The 23883-nt window shown below is 37.5% G+C and overlaps 1 protein-coding gene across 1 annotated transcript; it reads left to right on the top strand.

Annotated features, from left to right (window-relative positions):
* The first annotated feature begins 2765 nt into the window (after positions 1-2765).
* On the top strand, positions 2766-22855 carry Y14 (RNA-binding (RRM/RBD/RNP motifs) family protein). Its single transcript, XM_006826522.4, has 4 exons — positions 2766-3062; positions 5894-6030; positions 21949-22097; positions 22541-22855. The coding sequence occupies exons 1-4, from the start codon at positions 2795-2797 to the stop codon at positions 22584-22586; spliced, it is 600 nt and encodes a 199-aa protein (XP_006826585.1). The 5' UTR covers positions 2766-2794; the 3' UTR covers positions 22587-22855.
* Positions 22856-23883: the final 1028 nt, after the last annotated feature.

The raw sequence follows: 23883 nt of genomic DNA, 5'->3' as shown, positions 1-23883 counted from the left end.
TAAATCTCTTTAAACATTCGAAAACAGCAATATCATGTACTCAACATATCACTGAAATCATTAATATGAATTTCACTTAAACCATTAATAACAGTCACTCTCTATAACATTTCAAAAATAACCAATCAAATATTTTGGACTCAAATTTAGAAAGGTAGCAGTTTGTAAAGGCATTCTAGCATAATTGCCAATTTAATATGTATAGAAGAACTCTTATAAAAATTCAAAAATATGGAATTATCACAATTTATGGGATATCAATCTACAAATAAACATTTCACAACAATACTATAATCAATTGCAAAAATGTCAATTTTTTTAAATAATAAGGCAGTCATTTGCACATGAATTTTACAATGTCTAAATATTCAAAACAGTAGAAAGAAATATCACAATTTTACTAAAAGCAGAAATATCACATTTATTTCTAACAATAAACAAGAAAAATAAATAAATTTATTTTTCTAATTTACAGCATTCAAAATTTCTAACATAGATAAAATATCACAATTTTTATTAGGATTATTTTTCAAGATAATGAGGTCACGTGCGCATAAAATTTATCGCGTCTAAAATTCATGATAATAAGCAGAAATAATTATTTCATTTCATTTTTAAAAAGAATGGATTATTTTTTGAGACAATGGGGTCACTTACACACAAAACTTATAAAATAAAGATCCTGAATGGAAATATCACTATTTATTAAAAAACAGACTATTTTTCAGGAAGATGATGTCACTTACTCACAAATATTTGAGAGGGAGCTTCCGATAAAAATTCGATTCGAGAGAGGAGTTCACTGTGTTTCGACCAGAGAGAGAGAGAGATCTCAAAATTTTCTAGGGTGGGAGTGCTCACCTCCCCTATTTAAATTCTTATAACGTATTATTATATTATTTTATTACGCTCTACCTCATACTTGAGGTGTCGCATTAAGAGTCTGCTTTTAACATACGAAAACCACGTCCACTAAAGGACGTGGCAAGCAGCAGCAGGCAAAAGCAGCAGCAAGCAAAAGTTTAAACCAAGTAAAAACTTTTGAAAATAGTGATGGTCCCCAAGGACCATCATACTCAAACAAACCATCACCTATTTAAAAGCATATTTTCTCCTTTTTTTTTTTTTTTTTTTTTAAAAAAATTTTAGGATTGTTTCAAGTATTAATTACTTGTGAAAGTTATACTAACATAGAATTTAATCAATTATAATTATTGAATTGAAAATTTTGAGTTTGTTACTAAATAATAAAAGGGAAAGTATGCAATAAAATCGTTTATCTTTGGAATAAAAGGTCACAATCATCCTCTACCATCAATGCTCAAATACACTCTCCTTGCTTACCTTTAGCAAAAAAAAAACAAAAAAGTACACTATCTTAAATTTGGACACGATTGCTATGTGTCAATGTAGAAATGAGTCACCTCTTAAAAATCTATTTTTGAGATGGATTTTTGGACCTAATTTTTAGATCATGAATATGAAAAAATAAATAAGTCTTGAAAATTAAAAATATTAACTTTATTAAGAAAACATTTGGACCGTTAGTTTCAATTGTTTTTAGATAGACCACGTATTTGCATTCATCTTTAAGATGAAAGCTTTATACTTCGGGGATCGCAAATGTAGAAATACGGTCTCGCCGCATGAATCAATTTCCCTCAAATTTTGTGCGAAGAAATGTTGCAGTCTCACTTTCACATTTGAAAGAGAGATAGAGATTGTGACCATCTTGTAATTTAAATAAATAATGTACAAGCTCACCTTTTAAATAAATGGCATCTGTCCTTTGGGTTGGCATATAATATTACTTAGTGTTATCAGATTTGCTTTGGAGTCTGCATTGGTTTGGAGAGAAAAATGAAACAATTTGGTGCTTCAGCCGATTCAAGGGAAGACTTCAATTTTTTTTTAAATTTTAATATAAATAAATTAGATATATATATATAAAATATATACAAATAATGGGAAAATGAAAAATATTTTTATATAGCTATTTCTTTGGTAGCTGAAGTAGACCCGAAGCAGACACGAATCTGACCGAAGCAACAACTTCAGGTTTTGCTTCGCTTCGGTTTATGCCTAAATCCAAAAGCTTCGGCCTCTTTGACTAAAGCGAAGTGAATTTGATAACACTCATATTACCATAAAAAACATCGGTATATGCTATATTGGTGTATCCATGCCCCATATGTCTATAAATTAATTATTAATACCCAAGTCTTAGTCCATTTCTTATTTTGGTGAGGTTTATATAAGGTGCCCTTTGTAAGATGTACCAATCGAAAACGATTCACAAATCCATTTTAATATTAGTTATGAAATTTTGAATAAATAAAATAGATATATCGAGCATATTTATAAACACTTTAAAATCTAGAAAACAGACAACTTGTTAAGAGACGAACTATTTTTAGACTAAAGATTTTCATTCTTCTCATCAGGTTGAGATGATCAATTAGAGGGAATGTAGCCCGTCATTCTTCTCATCAGGTTGAGATGATCAATTAGAGGGAATGTAGCCCTATTCTATTACATTCTATGAAGGATTTTCCAGTACGAAATTTTTGAAACAACTTAAGAATATTCTCAAGAGAAAATTTTTTGATTTTTGGGTTCCAATACTTAGGTTTCACCTTTCCAAACTTTCACAGCTCTATTCAATATTAAGATATTATGTTTTTCAAGTACATAAAAGGTTCCAATATCTCCCTTTTCTCGCTCCTCTCTCATCCCCATTTCTTCCACTCCTCTGCAACTCCTCATCCAAGAAAGACGCAAAAGCAAAATAAAGATGGCGACGGCTGAGGTTGAAGCAGTGGATTTCGAACCAGAGGATGACGATCTCATGGACGAGGACGCACAAATAGAGGTTGAGGCCCCCTCTGCTCCTAAGCTCAAATCCACCATCACAGGTGGTTCCTCGCGTTTCCCCGAGCTGATTGCTCAGAAGAAGAAGGGACGGGGTTTCAGAGAAGAGACTAGTGAAGAGAGAAACAACCGCTTTGCTGCTCAAGAGTTTGAGTCCCTTGACTTGGGCAGAGGGGTTGGTCCTCAGAGATGTAAGCTCCCTCTAAATATCCATCTCTGTTGCTTTTGTATTTGTATTCGTGTATTCTTCATGTTTAGGGTTTCATTTATGGTGAATTTTTGTGGAAATCCTGGATGTTGCTTGCTGGTTTGGATTTGATGTTTGAAGTTTTTGGTAGTTTCAGGGTTGGGGTTCGAGTGATAGTGTAGTGAAAAAATTGCAGCTACGGTTTGACAGGGTCGAACATTTTATCTATATTGGATTGACTGCCGTCTGAATGTTCAGGTTATGGATGTTTATGTTTTGGAATGGTATATTGGCTTATTTTGTATGGGAAGAAGGAAAACATTTGGGTTTGTGAATATTTTGGTTTCCCTGTGAATTGACTTCTGTTATTTCATAATTCATCATTAGGACTTTCTGTCAACTTATTCACTGAAACCAGTTAGAAGAAATTGTGTCATATTGGTTTGCGCTTGGTGATTGTCCATTGAATAGTACTGTTCTTTGGGTTTTGGTCCCTATGAGAGAAAATGTACGAGGAACCAAATTTTTTGCTTTCCTTATGGAAGTAACAATTCCGGCAATTAGTTGCCCTCTAGATCTGTTTCTTAGCTGTTAATGCCCAACTGAGGTGGCTGCAGGCTGCAACTTGAATTGTTGTTTCCATATTCGAGAATGGGGTACAAGCCATTGGTTGATCCATGAAGACTATAACTGCAAAGCAATGTTCTGTTACTGGGCTCGGGTTCGGGACTCCACCCCTGCCCTAGCCTAGTAACTCAGTTGTGGACTTGCCGGAGTCTTGTACGACCCCAAAAGGGGTTAAAAATTGAAAATAAAATATAACATTTTGCTAACTGATTTGTAGACATCCCAAAATGGACCATAGTTTTTCTTTTATTTTCGTACGAGCACTTGACCTATGGGCTGCCTTTACTCACCTCTCGTGAGTTTTTGTAGTTGTTATGTGTGTGTGTGTGTGTGTCTATATATATATATATGTATATATTTATTTATATATAAGGGAAAGTATATAATGAGAACATTTACCTTTGGTACAAGGTGGTCACAATTAATCTTGACCATTGGATGTGAAATTAGGTGGCTGCATTTATTTCATTGACCAAGCTCAAAGTTCAAAATAATTTTTCTCAAACTTTAGGACACACTCATGCTATCAGATTTCACATCGGACGGCTGTAAGTAATTGTAACCTCCCTGTACCAAATGTAAATGGTCATATTAATATAAGGTTAACTTCATAAAAGAAAAAATAATAAAAAAGGTAAAAAAGAAAAAGAAGTTATAAAAGGCATTAAAAGTCTACAAAAGATGGAAAAAATATGGACTATGGAAGAATTTGATTAATAACTTGAAATATTTCAGAAAAAGGGAAAAATAAGAATGGGGCTTATAATAAGAAATTTCGCAAATCTTGATAAAAGAGAAACTATATAGAAATACATTTTTACAATAATAATTTTGTAAAAGTCCATTCATGCAACATGTAGTAGTATTAATTTATAGAAAGAATAGAATTTCTATAACCCTGAGTTTGTACACGAAAACTTGCCTTGGCACCCTGCCAAGGCCGAGTTACTCGGTCTTCGACTCAGCCAAGTCTTGGAACACTGCTGGAAAGTAGCTCACATTCGAAGTATATACTAAGAAATCCAATTTCTTTAACATAAAATACACTGATATTTTGAATAAATTATTTCTCAATCTTTCAGTTTTCAAAATTGGTATGATAGTACCATAATTGTCTCACTCAGTGACTAAAAATGCAGTGACTCAGGCTTGGACCCAATGTATTTCTCAGAGAGACTTGCTAAGTCAGACTGCCAGCTCGACCGAGTCTGTGGCTGACTCAGGCTCGGACCTGGTGAGTCAGAGCCCAAGTCCTGGCTTTTAAATTTTAATCATTGTACTGGTCATAACATATGTACCTCCATTCTCGTGGTCATTTCAAAGTAATTTAGTGAGAAACAACTATTTATTTTTCCAAACTGTTTACTTTTGTAGATATTATTGGACTGCTGAGTAACGATAAATCATGATGAACAAAGCCGAATTGAACTTTATGAAAATTTAACTGAAGGATAAGCATAGGATCCACATGATACGTATGTTGTGCATTGTACAAGCAGGCCATGCGTCGTCCATGCCCGAGATAGACTTTGGAGTTGAACTGTTCTATTGAGAGGTGAGGCATTCAGGTGGTAAACCAGTTCGCTCTCCGCCACCTATCTTGAGAATGGATGCTGAATTGTCTCTGGCATAGTGTATTTATATCTTCACACATTGAAAATAAAATAAATTCAAATACATATACTCTGGAGTAACTGAATAAAATAACAAGACATTATTCTTTAACAAAATCATGCTGAGAATTACAAAGAAAAAGATATAGAGCATACCTTTTATTTTATCAAAGGACCACATAGCCATGTCTTTTGATCCACTATTATATAGTTTACAAGGAAAGTGACCGAGAGATCATTGATTATGAGTTCTTAGCTTTTCTTATAATGAAAAGAAAAACTAACTAATTGTGTTATGGACTCCGTATATATATTATGAGGAAGTGCTGAAAATACATGGCAAGCCTAGTTGCCATTATTTTCTGTTGAATATATTTCTTGGTTGAATAACTTGTGCTTGTGGACATTTTATTAATTTGTTTTGTTTGCATAATGTCTAGAAGTGTTGAAATTGATCTATTGTGGAGCTTATTGATTAGATATGCTTCTTGTATAATCTGAAACTCTTTGTTCCTGTCCATGGCTGTTCCGTATATTTTACACACTCATCTTATGAATCAATGAGAAGTTTACTCACATTCTTTAATGTGCATAGCTATTGAAGGATGGATCATATTAGTTACTGGAGTGCATGAAGAGGCACAAGAGGACGATCTACACGCAACTTTTGGTGAATTTGGGGAGATAAAGAATTTGCATCTTAATCTTGATCGTCGGACTGGGTTTGTGAAGGTTAGGAATTTTCATGTGCCTTCTGTTATTGGGTAGCATTAATTGTTGTCCTCTTTAATCGTTCGTTATAATTGAATGCTTGACTTGCGAATGCAAGATACTATCTCATGTGTTAGGATTAAATCAATGCGACTTCATTTATTCAAGTGATTTATCATGTGACCAATTTGGTTGACAGACTCATGTTTTGTTACTCCAAGGGCTTCACATCATCCTTATAATGTTTTATCTTTATATTGGTTAGATTTAGGAAATTGGTGGTTTATGCATTGGTTTGCTTTGATGAATCTGTTACTTATTAGCTTCTAATCTTCCTTATAAATCTTTGGTATGAATAATTTGGATGGAGTTTACTCCAATATAGCATGTATGATATATTGAATTGCATTGTAGATTAAGTGGAAGTGGGAGAATATCTTGGTGGTTTTTGTAAAGGTAAAATGAATTTGATGCTGCAGTGATCGCACTGTGCACATTGATGTAATGACTAGAGCTATATATTAGATCAAGGAAATCCAAGTTTTACAATTCATCTGGTGTTTTATGACGTTGAATGGAGCATTTTCTTTGTGTTAGTGAATGTTCTAGAAAATGGATTGTGGGGTGGATCACCCACTAGTTGATCCTGTCCAAATTGGCAATCTGACAGACAAAATAAAGAAGGCGAATATATATATATATATATATATATATATATATATATATATATGGGAAAAGTTTATATAGAGCCAAGGCTCAAAACAATCAAATTTGAGCCTACCTCAAAAAATTTACTAGAAGAGGTTGTTTTGATGTCTAAATATCATCAATTGATCATCTCAACATCAAGATGCATGGACATGAGAAAGAAATGGATTTCAAGTTTTGAAAACGGTGTATTTTGTAATGCATTTTTTGACCGTTAATTTTCAAGATTTTCAAGTTTTCATAGATTTGTCGTTCTACACCATTTTTGAAGCCTTAAACTTTAAACTTTATAAATAAAGATGAAAATGTATTTTAAAGCTATCACAAAGATTTCCAGTATTGAAACCACATTTCTCGACACTATTTGAAAGTAGGCTCTAACTTGATTGTTTAGAGCCTAGGCTCTATACAAACTGCACCCTATATATATATATATATATATATATATATATATATATATATATATATATAAGGTTTAACATTTGCATTCTATGACAAGTATTAACTTATGTTTTGTCGGCTAAATCTCGTGGTCTTTTATTACGAGGTTGGGGTTTTAAACCCCCACTCTTAACATACGAATGTTTTTTTCACTATATTTTTCTTAGATTAATTTTGAACACTTGAATGTTTTTATTTTCTATACGAAAGGGGTAATCCATGAGGCTTGAACGTCTAATCCTGAGGCTAGCAAACACACGTGATAATTTATGTCTTTTTCACTCTTTATTTATATGTTAATAATGAATGTTAAAAAAATTTAAAAGTGATAGCCCATGAGGCTCAACCCTTTGACCTTGAGACCAATAAATAGAGGTGCGAACAAAATCACACATTTGAATGATTTGTTATGAAATGTACATGCTATACATTACTTAAAACTAAAGGATCGGTGATTCCGATTTAGAATGACATGTTCACCTGCGATTCCTGATATGGGTCGACGATTCCCGATCTGGATCTACGATTTTTCAAATACTGGTGATAATTGACAATGAATTAAAGTATATATCAAGTTGTACTAAGAGCATATACAAGAGAAGACGAGCATAACCAGAGCGAAGGGGCAGGGTGGGAGGTGTAAAAGGAAAAGGGAGACTGTAGGCGCATGAAGGGAAGGGGCAGGAGGAAAGATTGGACGGTTGGAGGGAGTAAACAGAATAGAAAAAATAGAGATATGGGGTCCACAAAGCCATAGAACTGAGACCCACTCCATCCTTGGCAAGCTTAAATTATCCATTTGATTCTTTATGAGTGTGATAGAAGGAGCATTGAATAGAGCTAGAGCTGCAAAGGTGGAAACTTCATCTAATCGGTTGTTAACACCAAAGGATAAATTGAGTCCTCTTGGCCCAATGTGTGTGACATTGAGTGAATTGCTTTGAGTGAGTGGCAGAGGAGTATGTGATGAATAATCTTACCATTTCTCTTTTTTTTTTTTTTTAATTTCTTAAATTTCTCATAAAACTATAGTACTTTATTCTGGGGCACAACACACTGCTGTAAGCATGAGTATTTGTTTCTTTGGAGCAGGCTTGGGGGTATGTGCTAAGACCTTGATGTAGGACCAAGGGGGATTGGCTCCTATATGAGTGTGCATGTGTGAAGGGCTTAGAAAGAAGGGCTAGGGTTACGGAATTTTGGGTAAAATTATGGATGACAAAGTTAGAATTTTAGTTTGACTTGGGTTTATGATATGAGTAAGGTTAGGTTTTAGGATAGGTTAAGGGCTTCTACTATAACATGAGAGGATGATCTGAGGCGCGAGGAAGGCTAAGGAGTTGAGGTTATGGGAAATGGTTTGGTGGGTTTGGGATGATAACATTTACGGTTTGACATAACTGTTTAATGGAGATGAATCTTGCTGGCAATTCATAAGTGCAAGGCTGATGGCTAGGTTTGGAAATAAGGTGGGATTAGGGCTGGAAATAGGGTTGGAGGGCTTACGGTATGGAAAATTGGTTTGGGAGGGAGGAAGGCTGTGTTATTAGGGCCTCGGAAGGGTCGATTTGATGGAGATGGATGAGGTGACAAATTTGATTGAGGAAATCTTTGATGGAAAATGTTACACTAGAGGAAAATCTTGGAATCAGAACACCCATGCCCATGGCCTTAGATCTTGAATAAAACCTACCCATGCACTATAGGTACATGAATCAAATTGATCATCGTCATTTTTGTTTTCTATGGTTGCGCCCAATTTTCTAAATCGAGATCATTTGTCACAAGGGAAACTTGATTATTAAATCGTTAACTTGAATATAAGGAAAGAAGAATTGATAGCTTATATGAAGTCCTTAGTCTATGTCTCTTGGATGATATGCAAAGCTTGAAAGTCAACGCTGAGCACGAAACTGGAAATTGAACCTGTTTTATCTCTTGAGTTCATGGAAGTGGATCTTGGGGTTGTTTCAAGAAGGGATTTTATGGTCGTCTTGTGAGGGATGGCTCACTCTGTTTGCAAAGTTACCAACCTGGTAGGCAGACCCAGGACTTACCTTGGTGGACCTGGCATGCTCCATTTCTGTATTAATTTAGGGTAAACCCAGACAGGGTTGGTCCGATCTTTCTTGAGAAAAATGTTTTTATGAGAAGATTCGGAGTTTTTAAAAATACCTCTTGGTTGACCCTTTGGGTTGCTGGCTTAAACCAAACTCAGTGACTGAATCTCAGTCAGGTTCTTGTTTGTCAACTATGAGTTCAAAGAATTCCAATATTTTGTGACGAGTGAAGTCAGAATGTGAGGACAATGAGAACCGAGTTACACCGGTAGGTGACAGTGTGGTGCACAATATGGTCTCAAGGCTGCTATGCAAATAATCAAGAGAAGGGTAATGCAGTTCTAACAATAAATAAGGTGCCATTGTGATAAAGACTATTATCTATGTCACTGCTGTGCTTTATAGAAGTCAAAAAGCCAATGCTATTGACATGTAATTGGGATGAATAAGCTAGATACTAAGGGAAGAATACTCCAATGATAAGAGAGATGAGATGGTTACTAGGACTCATTTTACCTGCTGTGTTATATGTACAAGTGTGTCTCTCACATTGTATCCAATATGAAATATGAAACTCTCAACTTAAATATGATGAAATAGAAGATTGATTGTTATGTTAATTGAAGAGAGGATGTCCCATGAGGTTGTTAGAGGAAGGAAGTCGACTTATATGTAAATTTTTTCAATTCAAGTGATGACAATGCATTTGTTAGTAACTATGTATACAATGGAGAGAGGGTATAGAGAAATTTGGGAATAGAATTATAATGGAGTGGCAATCACATCCTGGTAGTCAACCCCACCTTATACTTAAAGGTGGACAATTCACATTTGAATGGAAAAAAAAAAGACCTTGTCATTCAGTTTTTCTTGGGACCCAATGGCGTTGCCACCTTGACCGAAGCTTCAGCCCTGGTAGTTGAGGGGGATCCTAAAAACATTATTTATTTGGGCTAAATGACTACCCATTTGCCCTTGGTGACTCAACCAGGTTTCTGCTCAATTCTTGCAACTCGGTGCCTAAATCAATATCTCCCTTTGGCATGTTTGGCATGTTTGGCATGAAGCCAACACCAACACGGACTGCTGCCTGGCCAAACTGGGAGCTCTAAACAAGAGTCTTGTTTATCAATCACTAGTTTATGACATATCCTGATTAATCCTGGCTCACACTGCGTTTCCTTGTCACATAGTATGTATACTCTAAAGTCTAAAATTAATCTCTCAGCCATTTTTGCTTATTCTCCATCTTGTTTCTCTGTCATTTGCAAGCCCTGAGTTTTCTCTTATCGACCTTTTCTTCTACACTGAACTTTTTCTTATTTTAGTATATCTATAGTAAAGTGAGTTGTGACACATATTATTATTATATTAATTCCTACAATCAACTTCATAAAAAAACAAGGACACGAAGTAGCCTTATTGGATGAGATGGAATTCATAGTTTTGGATGCGAGTTAGTGTTGTAATTGGGTGTAGGATCAAATCAAGTAGAGTGACTAATTCAAATCAGCCCTTTAGAGTTATCAGGTGTTGGTAAAGAAGATGTAGTGGAGGCATTTTGAGGAATTTCATGACGTAGGTCCACTCATCATCATCATCATCGGAGCCTTTTTCCAACTATTTGGGGTTGGCTACACGAATCCTGGTCTGCTATTCTGCTCTATCAAGGGCCATACCCTCAGTGAAGCTATAATTCTCCCTATATTTTCTCACTACTTCCAACCATGTCCTTTTGGGCCTATCCCTTGTTTTTTTTTAGCGTTCCACTTGAACTAACTTGCACCTTTTAACAAGTGTTGTACTGGGTTTGCGCAGCATGTAGCCAGCCCACCTTGGTCGGCTCTCTCTCGTCTTATTGCCTATTGGAGCCACAGTTAAGTTCCCTGAATGTATTTATTTCGAATTCTATCCATTCTTGTCTTGCCACTCACCCATCTCAACATCCTCATCTCAGCTACACTCATATTATGAGTATGTTATTTGTTGACCACCCAACATTCTATCCCTTAAAGCAAAGTTGGTCTCACAGCCGTCTTATAGAACTTGCCCTTCAGCTTCATTAGTCCAATGTCCCCCATTAATGTGGGGCTGAACATGGCTTTCTATGAACCTTATCCCAAAAGCTGTGCAGAATGGGATTGTGATGTTAAACCTATTAGCTTTTTCTGGAAAATAGCATAAGATACTAATATGTCATTGGTAGGCTATGGTTTGTAGGCTGGGTGTACCCAAATTTGTGGGTAGCCATTTTTTGTAGCCATTTTTGATCAAGAGCTCCTGGCATGTGGGAAGCCGAAAAGGACACTTTCTGCACCTTCTTTCACTTTTGCCTGCTCTCCCCTTCTTGTTTTGAGCTTCCAGTTATGGGCAGCCAGGATGGGGTTTATGTAGTGCTTGTTATGTTTCCAATATAAAGTCAACCCAAATACCATAAAGGGGAAAAAAAAAACCAGGTAATTTTGTTGCGTCAGGCTGCTTTTGGCAAAAAAGGCAAAATTTAGAGAGTTGCAAAAGGACTATAGAACAGTTAGTTGAGCATATTTATAAAAGATGAGATTGGTGGGATTTGGTAGCAGGTGGTGCAAGTGGGTATCAGGCTGTCTAGCGACCACCCACTTTTCAATACTTGTTAATGGGACCCAAAAGAGGGAGTCAACGATTGGAGGTTGTTAACACGCTTTGAGGTCTCTCCATGAGGTCCTACAGTGTTGAATCTGCAATATTAGGAGGCATGTAGATCTTTTCTTATTGAATAAGGACTGAAATGAGCAACCTGTGGTTATTTCTAAGATGTTTTGATGTTGCATCAGGACCTCGAGGACACATGGATAAGACTGAGTTGATGGGTGTTGCAATCATAGGTCAGGTAGTGGCAACATACCTAAGCATGTTGGCTGTAGTGTGGTCAGGCACACAGATCTTTTCATACACAATAAAAACTGAAATGAGCAACCTAAGGTTATTTCTATGGTGTTTTGGGGTAGTGTTAGGCCCTCGAGAAAACATGGATAAGACTGAGTTGATGGGTCTTGCAATCGCAGATCATGTAGTGGGCAATATGGCTAACATTGTTAGCTGTGGTGTGATTAGGTTGCAGAGCAAGTGCTTAGGCCTGCTGCTTACCACAGGCAAACCTTCTAGGGCCAAGTGGGAGGGAGTAATAGAAATGATTCAGAAGAAATTGGATTTATGGAAGGTAAGATTCCTTTGAATGAAGGATTACCCTGATTAGATTGTCACTAACTTGTCTGTCTACTTGGTAGCCTACATAATAGAGAAGCTGATGGCGGGTGGCACTAAGCACCAACGCTTAGATTCCTCCTAGTGAATTGGCCGAGGGTGTGCATTTCTAAGAGTAAAGGAGGGCTGGGATTAAAGAAGTATTAGGTCAATTAACCAGGCAGTGTTAACCAAGTGGTGGTGGAGGTGCGGGAGAGAACCAGTCCACCTATGAGAAGGTTGTATTGAGCAAGAATGTTGCTGATGAATCTGGTGGACTGGTGAAAGAAGACCATACTCAACATTGGAGGCTGGGATTAAGGTATTAGGGCAGTGAATCAAGTAATGTTAATACCTGTTGGCATACTTCAATAACCAATATGAGAATGAATGCAAGTGGGCAATAGCAGGATTACTCCCTTCTGGTTAGACAAATGGTTGGAGCGATGTCAACTCAGTGTAACACACCTCGAGCTTCCTACCGTGGCCATCGTACCAAATTCAACTGTGGAAGAGATTGGGGAAGGATCTGGTTCTTAGGCTATTTGAACTCCTGCCCTGTATTGTGCACTGAAAGAATGATAACTTTTTCTATTCCCCTAAAGGAGAAGATGCTTTGACCTGGGAACCAGATGGGGATAGTTTTGTGTAAATTCTATGTATATAATACTAAGGGGGCATCATGCTGGAAACTCTGTGGCTCATAGCCTATGGAGCCATGGGCAATCCCAGGTCCCCATAAGACTTAAGGATCCTCAAGGTTCTTCGCTAGATAAGGTGGTAATGGTGGATCATTTGAGGATGAGGGGCCTTCCCATCCCTAACATTTACTTGTTGTGTAAAATTAATGGCAAAAATGGAAGTCATCTCTTTTTACAAGGTTCTGCCTCTTGCATGTGGTCATTTTCATTTGGTTTATTCGACGTCACATGTGTGATACCTGCCGCAGTGGAGAATGCACTATTGTCAAGATGCACTTTATTTTGTGGTGTCTAACCCTTTTTTTTTTGGGTAAGTTTGTGGGGGAGACAACCCGCTACCTGTTTCTTATTAATAAAATAAGGAAAGAAGCAGTTCATTATTTTACAACCCTATAATAGGGCAGTTACTCCAAATCATGAAGTAAAAACAGGGAAATAAAGTCTGGTGGTCGAGAGCGCCAAACAGTCACTCTAGAGTTAAAAGTAGCTTTCTTAGTAAAAGCATCAACAACAATGTTGGCCTCACGAAAAATATGTGAAATTGTCCATGTACGAGTGGAAAGTTTGCTCCGGCAATTAGTTGCAACTGTCTGTAATCTCCATAGGGAGCGACAACGATTATGAATGATATTTACCAGTAAAGATGAATTGCTCTCTATTTGAAGAGGAAAACAATTCAACTGAATAGCCAGATGAAGACCTTCTTCAAGAGCAAGGAACTTCGCATAATTGTTGGAGGCGATGCCAAATGACTTGGTAAAGGAACCAACGAAAGCACCATTACTGTCTTTGATAACACCTCCACCACCTGCTAATCCTTGGCTAAGCCAAGAAGCTCCATGAATATTTAACTTGAAATGTTGAGACTCAGGGAAAGACCAAGCCATCGGAATATTGGGTCTGAGTTTTTCTTGGCGCCATGTGATATGAATATTATCAATGATTGATTTTCTGACAAATGAAATACCCATTCTTTCGTAGCTTCCATTCCCTTAATATCAGAAGAAATCCGCTTAACAATTTGTTCCCTTCTAGTGGACTTTGATTGAAAGATTCTCCTATTCCGCTCCTCCCATAAGAACCATATTGTGGTGAAGAAAATAGAAGTCCAAATGTTAACAAGACCATTTGATTTAAAACGGAAAAGTAACCATCTCCTTAACATATCAGGAGTAGAAACACCAGGGATGAAATGCTTTCCACACCGCCATGCAAACGATCTCCATACACCTTGCGAGACACAATGAACAATTGTCATCATTGTTCATGCAGAAGGGGCATACAAAGTCCAGATCAACGCCACGTTGTTGCATAAGAAACGCATTGGGTAAGCGATTATAAAGGGCCAACCAAGAAAATCATTTGGAGCTGGGGTGACATTTAGAACTCCAAAGAGTTCGAAAAATAGGCTGTGATGAACCTTTGTCTCGAATAAATTCCCAAGAGTCTTTAATAAAAAACATACCGCTAGCAGAGTGAATCGACACTAGGAAATCTGTTTTAGGTTGTAAGGGTAAAGTATAGCGCTTAACCTCCCTCCATATATTAATGACATGGTATGGTGTTTAACCTTGGTACCAATTTTATGGTGTGGTTAGAGAGGAATGGTAGAGCATTCATCGGCAAAAGAAGTGGGGTTACATTGAGAGGAAAACTAAAAGCCATAGTAATATCTGGACAAAATCAAGAAAAGAATTTTAGGGATTTGGCAGTGTTTCAAAAATCGCTGGGCGGCACCTAGGCAGTAGGGGGGGTCCAGGCCGCGCAACGCCTAGGCAGGCGCCCAAAACATGGGTGGCCCAATAGAATTTTTTTTTTGGGTTTTTCTCCCTCTAAAATAGGCTCTAATGGGTTTTACATTTCAAATGAACCTAAAACCCACAATTTTGCACCTTGAGTATTAAAAAATTGACCAAAAACAACGAGGGGCATTTCCACCCTTGGGTGGGGCCCTGGCAGCCGGCTAGGCGGGTGCCCAAGGATATCCACTTTTTTTGGGCGCCTAGGCCTGGGCGATGCGCCCAGGCCCCAGAACCTCCTCGGCGGCCGCCCAGGCATTTGGCGGTTCGCTTTTTGAAACACTGGGATTTAGTGTCTCGGACTGTGATACTAACTTTAAGGAGATTGTTAGGTCATGCCTACCAAGGGAAACCAAATATATATTGGAGTCTTTTAGCGTTTCAGGGGAAGCCAAATATTTCAAGTGGAGCCCTCCAAAACCTCAAAAGGAAAGCTAAAACTAAATGTTGATGGAAGCTAATGTTTTAATAAGGAGATTGTTAGAACATGCCTACCAAGGGAAACCAAATATATATTGGAGTCTGTTAGTGTTTTAAGGGAAGCCAAATATTTCAAGTGGAGCCCTCCAAAACCTTAAAAGGAAAGCTAAAACTAAATGTTGATGGCAACCAATGTTTTAAAAATCGGTACCTAGATTGGAACTGGCCGATCCGGATCGGGAATCAGTCTGGTTGATCCAGATCTTGTAAAATATCGGGATCCCGTCAGTTGCCCCCATAAACAGACCAGCTCCCATTGTTTCTGGCTGGTTCTCTGACAGAACTGGCCCCTCTTTTTTATTTTCTTAAAATTTTCATTTTTTAGTAATTACTTTTCGCTTCTTTTAATTCATGTGTTATTATATAGAAGTGGACCCTCCTCTTTTAAACCATTTTTTTATACTTCCCATTTTTCTTTTCCAAGTGTCATATATTACTATTTAGTAGCCCTACCGCTTTAATGAGGTGGGCCCACCACCATACCATCAATTGGTAACCACCATATTTGAAGTTTGTATGTACCTTCGCCCCCTTTTACAAGGTTTACATCCAATCCCACACTGATGTGGGATGTTTCTTGTGAACAAAAAAGGGTAAATGTCAAGTGTGCTCCGTCTATTTTTACATGGCTAAGGAAATGTTCTTCTATTCATATCATGCTTCATTATTTTTATTCTATTTCTTCTTTACATAGACTTAATTGGTAAATGATTTTGTAAGTCATTTTTAATTTGTAAGCATGTGATCCTCCATGGGAATTCTTTTTATCTGAAATTTTCGGAGCATCTATAATCATCCATGATTAATTTAAAAATAAACCAATTCTAGAGCTCAAAAAATGCTCTAAATCATCCTCTGGGACTGATTGTGAATCATTCATTTAAGGACAATTTATCTCTCTCTTTGAGTTTTATAAGAGACTTTTTCCTTTTGTGAGATGACATGATGCAATAAATTAGTTTGTGTATCGTAATTGTTTTTGATTTATACACAAACGTATAAAATGAAACCATTTCGTGCAAGTGGCATTGGAGATGATAGAAAAAAAAAAATTGAGTTAAAGAGATCCATATTTAGCAATTAGTTGCATTTTAAACTTCATTTTGATTGTAAAATAATTGTAATGGACAACAAACACTTAAGACATGAGATAGGTTCTCAGTATTTATATATTTTCGTTAGAATAATGAGAAATCATAACACAATCCTCTTTATTTTAGTGTTTTTTTAAAATTTTTCAAGGTCGGATCAGGCTGATTCACTAATTTGGACTGCAGATCTATTAATCCAGACCGGTTTTCCGTATGGGCTATTTGGGTCATCGATCAGTTTTTTTAAACCTTGATGGTAGCTATAATGGTGAATGAGGACCTGTTGGAGTGGGGGGGCTTGTTGGGGATCACCAAGGGAAGATATTTCTTAGCAACTGAGGGCCACTTCTAGAGTGTGTCGCTAATGTCTGGAGTGTGTTGCTAATGAAGTGGAAGCCTGTTCTTTAATATATGGACTAGTGTTCGAAAAGTCAAACCGGCCTCGAAAACTGGCCAAGGGGGCCTGTACGGAGTGACCGGCAATGTTTTAAAAAACGATCCACTTGGCGCCTAAGCGGCCTGAACAAAAAATCCGCATGCCTAGACCCAGGCGGCCCTACACGGGCGGATGTACTTGGGCGGGCGCCCAAGCAGGCGCCTAGGGCCGTAAAGTCTTTTTTCGTTTTTTTAAATCGCCCAAAAGGGCAAAGGGGGTCATTTTGATCCCAAAGTTGTATAAAAACGTTATGGGGTTTATTTTTAACTGCCAAAGTGAAAAAAACAACCCTCAATATATGCAAACCCCCAAAGTGAAAAAATCTACAGGGCGCACGAGTTCTGAGCACTCACCTAGGCGCTGGGCACTGGGCGCCAGGCAGGCCGCCTAGCGTTTTTTGAAACCTTGGTAACCGGTAAACCGGCCGGTTCAATCGACCTAACCGAGCAAGTCCTGACCGGTCAAAAAAATGTTAAAAGCAATAAAAATATACAAAAGAATCTAACAAAAATATGTAAATTGTATTTAAAGCATGATTAAACAAACATCCAAATGAAGCTGAAAATTAGTGAAAAAAATGGATTTTAAAAAATCAATTTGTGCCTAGGGGTATTTTTGAAATTTTTCAAAAAAGATGGAAAAATGTTAAAATAAGTATTAATGGGCAAAACACTTTCCAATCTTTACCAAAGTGATAAAAAACATTCAAACATGCATTACAAACAAATCCCTTATTTTTTTAGATTTTATATAATTTTTTTGATTTTTTTATTTTAAATATCCAACCGAATCACTACAACTAGCCAAATCGGAACCAGCTAAGGACTAGTTTCGATCTGACCAGGTGGTTCCAATTTGAACCGCTCAAAACATTGGTATGGGCTTGGAGCATTAAGATGAAGGGTAAACCTCAATTTTGCCACCACAGTTCTTCAAAACTTCGAAACTTCCACACTTGTTTAGAGGGTGCCGGCGATTTAGGCATGAAAAAATGACATGACATGACTTGACACAAAGGAGGGGCTAATACCATTTGGCGGGCGGGCCGTTCCTTTTGTTTTGCTGAAACAGGTTGCTATGTCATTGTCAGATTTTTTGTTGTCTCCATACTCGATCTAATGTATGTACTTATAATCCTTTTGCCCCTGCTCTGTAGTTCCGTAGCAGGTGCTTTCGGGCGCTTTGTAGGTTTCGAAGGAACCTCTATAATAACCACCATGTGCGTTTCATTATGAGTATTCCAAATTTGCCACCTTAGTTCTTTGAGCCTTTCATAGATGCCACCTTTGTAAATATTTCCAATTTACTTTCCAAAATACCTTTGATATAATCTCTGTCCACCTGAACCGCAAAGCATGACATCCCTCGACCAGCATTGGAGGCCCTAGTTCTTCCCAAAAACTTGGAAACCCTAAGATTCCATCTCTCCTCCCCGCCTTCAACAACTAGAAGGCTAAATATTCACCTCTCTCTCTCTCTTTCTCTTTCTTTCTGGACCTGTATCAAAAAATAGGAGCCTTAAGATTTACCCCCCTCTTGTTCTCTCCCCACACATACACCTTGAACCCTAGGGATCCATTGCCCCGCTTCCTATTCCTTTTTTGGTTGGGGCCCGAGAGCCTTTTTTTCCTTGGAGGAGATTTCGAGAATCAACCAACCGACAAATCTGTAGCCAGGTGACTTGCTGCCTGCCTCTCGCCCAAATAGGATGAATCTAAAAGGATGTGCTGGAGAACTGCCTAGAACAGGAGCTACAAGGACAAAAGATCTCCAGGCATGTGGTGGAAGCAGCAATGGTGCTGCAGTAATAAAAAGAGAAGGTGGAGAATTATTGGGGAGGACGACTATGGAAGGGAGAAAAATTATTGAGCAGAAGTGGGGCTTCCAAAAGCCCATCTTCCACACACTTAGGAAGCTGCAGCTTCTCCAAACATGTTGTCTTCACATTTTTGTTTAAGCCATGGCTTCCAAAACAATCCTGTACTTCCTCAAATAGACACGGGAAGTTCTACAGTTATGGAAGCCTTGGATTCTGGAAGCAACAAATGCGCCCTTCAGAATTTTATTGTTTCTGGTGGTTGGAGAGGCAGCTTTTGGCTAGAGAAGGAGAGAGCGATCCTAGGGTTCATGGATTTTGATGGAGAGAGAAGTACAGGTTTTGGATTTGGAAGATAGAGATTAAAAATACCCATTTTCAAAGCTAAAAACTAAGATTGTCAAAATGTGGCATTAATCAAGGATTTGTAAAGCTTAGGCGGTAGAATTGGAATACTTCAAGGTTCAAACTAAGGGTGGCCGTTTTGAAGTTTCAGAAAGTATGGTGGCAAGAGTAGGTTTTCCCTTTCATGAAACCTAGTGACAACTGGTTATCAAAGGAGATTCTAGAGATGTCATAGCTTGGGGTAATGGTAGAGCGGTCCGCCTATGGAGGCTAAAGAGTGTGCTCAAACGAAATTTGGGAGTGGGCTGCAGTTTGCCCATTCTTGTAGGGAGAACGGTGTTGGTGCTGACAAGGTTAACTTTCTCAAAAAAAAAAAAAAAAAACGGTGTTGGTGCTGATGCTTTGGCAAGGAAAGGGGTTTCAGAGACCTCCTTGTTTGTTAATTTTTTTTTTTTAGAGTCCGCTTGCAAGGAGGCTCAACTTTGTACATAAAGAGGGTATATTTCATTGTAAATGAAATTTATTCAATGACAATAAAGTTACAGATCCATAAAAACCCATTTTCTATACTTGCTGTGGAGGGAAATATGGGTAATGGGTTTATTATATTTTCCTGCCGAGTGGTTTATGTTGAGGTAGGATTGCCTTAAATGAGGCATTCATTGCACTTGATTGTTTGATTTGACGAATGGGAAGGGGAGGCTTGAAATCATTGTTTGAAAATGCAGCTGCTGATGTCCATGCCATATTCGGAAAACTGTGATGGGCCCGCATGTGTGGCGCATTGCCCGCATTGCCTACATCGCAATTTCTTTGGGCTGTTTGGCAAGTTTCTCATTTCCTAATACTGTTCTTCCTTTTCTCCTTTTGTTGGGGGGGAGGGAGGGGAGAGCAATGTCTTCATCATCTTCAAATAACAAGAATCTGGCATGGAAATAGCTGAACTCAAAAACCCCAAGATTGAAATTGCGCTATTTGTTCTCTTTGTGGGAATACTTATACGAACTTATTTTCTAGCAAAAGGAATACCCAGCGGGTATTACCATGAATGTTAAAACATGCCCACAAGCAAACCGATGAGATGATAAGACAGATTAGGGCATATAGAATAGCCAAGACAAAAAGCACAGAAAAGTAGAACATGAAACGAAAGGAATTTATAGAAGAAATTCAAGTATCTGATGACTTGTCTGATTGAGAGTTGAGAGTTGATTATCTTTTTAGTTTATATATCATAAACTTCTCATCTTTGCTTGTTTGGAGTTTAATCTTTGAAGTTCAGAATTTTGGATATTCTATATGAGATGGAATTGATTGCTTTGTTTACATTGTAATTGTGTTAGACATGTGAATTACCAAAGATTAGAAGTTAGAACAACAAACTCTTATTGCTCTTATCAGGCTATTAGGGGAAGTCTCAGGCAATTAATATATTATAGATATTAAATAAATTTAAATACCTACTATCACATAAATCACATTATGTTTTTTTCTATGTATTATTATATTTTTTGCATTTTTAAAATTTTAAAATTTATTGACCGTACTAGAGGTGACTTGCCTGCATCGAGACTGTATTGAGTTTCATCGCTGCATCGGACACTGACCTCATTGGGTCTGCATCCTGCATTTTAAAACACTGCTTGAAATCTTACGTATTTGGATGGGTGTGCTTAGGTAAAAGTGGAGATGGTGAATTAAGGATTGCATGAAATCCACTTTATCATTTAGCTTCATAAATGATGTCATTGATCTTCATGAATAGTTTGAGAGGTTTGTTCTACAGCTTGGATGCAGAAGGTGCTTTAGCTTCGAATTTTAAGGTGATTCCAAGGCAAATCCTTGGTAAAGTTTACTGCCTTAATGCCTCCCCTGACAGTTATGCTCCTGTTTTTCACTTGAAACCTTCTAAGTTATGTGGTTGGAGGGAATTGAGATCAAGAGATCCCTCATCTCCTTTGTTATTCATACACAACATTTAGTTGAAAGATGGGGAAGGTTGCAGTTATTATTTGTACTGGGTTTGCCTAATTTCACACCTTGTGTGCAGTTGATACTTCACTATTTTGTCGGTTTACTATTTTGTGTCTTATGTTCTTGTTACGGACCTTTTAGGGCTGGCTTAATGACGTGGAGACAAGGGTATTTTTGTTATACCCTTCATGACCCATTTAGGAATAACCAATTCATGGGGCGGGTGGAGTATCACAGAACTGTAGTTAACCAAATACCTACTACAGGCCAAGCACCTAGGAAGAAATGTAAGGAATGGGAATTGTTGAAAAGATTTAATTAGGGTGGAATTTGGTGTTAGGTTAGGGAGTCAAGATAATGAGTCAGATATTTCAAGAAGCTTAGGGTCTACTAATGGTGAACTGGCTTTCTTTGTTTTTACTTAGGGTTGCCATGATGTGTCGTAAGCCACTCACACTTCTATGAATGTATTCCCATCTCTTCATAGGAGGACATATGTAGTGTTCAAGGCCAATAACCAGAAGCACCATTTTTTGTACATATGTTGCCATACATAGTGTCTCTTTTACAAGAAGTCTTTTGTGTAATTTGCCTATTAGATAACAAACAATTACAAAATTCATATGATGCTTATAGGGATTTGCATCTTTTTTATAGTTTCCTTTGAAATTCAGAACTTGTAGTTGTGTTTGAAAACTTACTGTTTTAGCATTGATAGTGGTTCTTTGTGACAATCTTAACATTTTCTACATTAATTCTATTCTTGATTACTGGGATATCTTTCTGCCTTATTGAATTTGGGAATTTCTTGCCTTATTGAATTATGGTTCCTGGATTGATTGTTTCTCTTCTATTGTAATAATCAGGGGTATGCCCTTATCGAGTATGAGGACTTCAAGGAGGCCCAGTCAGCTATATTGACCATGAATGGACAGCAACTCCTTGAGCAGACTATTTCGGTGGACTGGGCTTTCAGCAATGGCCCCTCCAACAAGCGAAGAGGCATCAGGAGAAGGTCTATCTCTAATCTTGAATTACATAAATTAATAAGAGGGAAAGCACAAGAGGATGAAATACCTAAAAATAAAAGAGACCAAAATGAAACATTAGGAAAATGCAAGTAACAGTAAAAAAAAGGACTAGAAGGGGATAGGGCAATACAGCATCTTCCAGATTTGTCTTGCATGTTTAGCCAACACTGCAAAGTCTCTAGATCCCGTTGCCAACTGTCAAATGGAAATGTGCATTTTATTGGCATTTTCCTTTCCCCCTTCTCTTTCTCTGTGTGTGCGCGTGCGCATGCATGCGGGTTTTGTATTCATCGTGCCAATTTTATATGAATCTTATTTTGCCTTTCCTTGTATGGGTCTTGAGTAAATTTTCGAGACTGAAACTAGAAAACTGTTGGATTTTTTACGGCTATTGCTTCAAGCATGATCTTTGTCTGTTGCTTGGCAGGTCGCCACGTGGGCACCGCTCAAGGAGTCCTAGGAGGAGACACTAAGCGGCTTTCTGTGTATGAACTGTGAAGGATTTTGGACTTCTTTCTTTCCTCTCTGGCATTTTATGAGAGCTTTGGGTGCCTTACATGACAGCTTTAGATAGATCTGGCGAAATTACTGACTGTTTTGTTATGAGCCTTTTACCTATTTGAAGTCTTACTGTTTTGGATGATGTTTGCTCTTATGATGTTTGTTTTGTTTGCGAGGCGTCTTTATTTTCCTTCTTGTCTTATGAAAGAAAAGTAAATGAAATGGAGTAATGGTCAAGAAATCACTATGAGTGAACTTTGAGCGGGATCAGAGTAAATTGTAGTAATAATCTTATTAACACAGATAAAGTAAAAGTAGAGCATGACCAATAGGAAAGAAGAACAGAAATATGAAAACTAGAAAAAATGAAGAATAGAATAAGGGGAAAATTTTAACCAGAGAACATGAAATTAAACATGAAGTAAAGGAACAAGGCAGAAGAAAGACTTGGGAAGAAACCCCTGTAGCTTAATGGTTTCGAGATTTCAATCTTGTGGTCAATGTCATGGATTCAAATTTCCAATCTTGTGGTCAATCTTGGGGAAATTTACATAGAAAGAACGGAACTTGAGGGACAACAAATTTTCAATCTTGTGGTCAATGTCATGGATTCAAATTTACAATCTTGTGGTCATTCTTGGGGAAATTTACAAACAAAGAACGGAACTTGAGGGACAAACAAATTTTCAATCTTGTGGTCAATCTTGGGGAAATTTACAAACAAAGAACGCAACTTGAGGGGCAACAATGATAGATGCAATTGGAAAGCGAAAACTTGGGTGTGTGTTTGTGTGTGTGTGTGAGAGAGAGAGAGATGCAATATAGTTATGTGTGCAGCGCGCGAGCTTATATGCTCATATCTATCTTGTGGCCTTCATTTTTGTATTCTTAATGTTTTGAATCTTCTATTGAACTTCAAAGTCTAAATCTTCTCTGTTTTGTTTGTCAGTATTTTAAAACTTAGCCAGTTGACTTGGGACTCATGAATAAGTCGCATTGGGACCCTGGCAAGTCTGGTGGCAATACCATGAGACTCGCTTGGATCTTACCATCTTTCAAGCCCTTTCAACTTGCCTGACTTGGGCTTGGGATTCTAGCTAGTTCTGATCCAAGTCAGTGTTTTCAAACACTGATTTCATTTAGCCTGTTTAAAATTCACAACTCAGATATCTGTGGTTTCTGCAAACCCTGATATTGAACAGAATTTCTTCGATTTTTACATGAACTAAAATAGAATATAGCTAGCAAAGTTAACACTTCCTCAAACAA

The sequence above is a fragment of the Amborella trichopoda genome, chromosome 4 (assembly GCF_054954075.1).
Source record: "Amborella trichopoda isolate Santa Cruz 75 chromosome 4, AtrichopodaSantaCruz75HAP2 v2.0, whole genome shotgun sequence".
NCBI lineage: Eukaryota > Viridiplantae > Streptophyta > Magnoliopsida > Amborellales > Amborellaceae > Amborella > Amborella trichopoda.
Note: the sequence above shows the minus strand (reverse complement) of the source record. Positions and strands in the feature narration are given on the sequence as shown.

Bases quoted from the DNA above. Each gene is read 5' to 3' on its own strand.
- Y14 (XM_006826522.4), top strand. From the start codon at position 2,795: ATGGCGACGGCTGAGGTTGAAGCAGTGGATTTCGAACCAGAGGATGAC. The intron at 3,063-5,893 runs GTAAGCTCCCTC...TAATGTGCATAG, and splicing joins AGGGGTTGGTCCTCAGAGAT to CTATTGAAGGATGGATCATA. The intron at 6,031-21,948 runs GTTAGGAATTTT...TGTAATAATCAG, and splicing joins GTCGGACTGGGTTTGTGAAG to GGGTATGCCCTTATCGAGTA.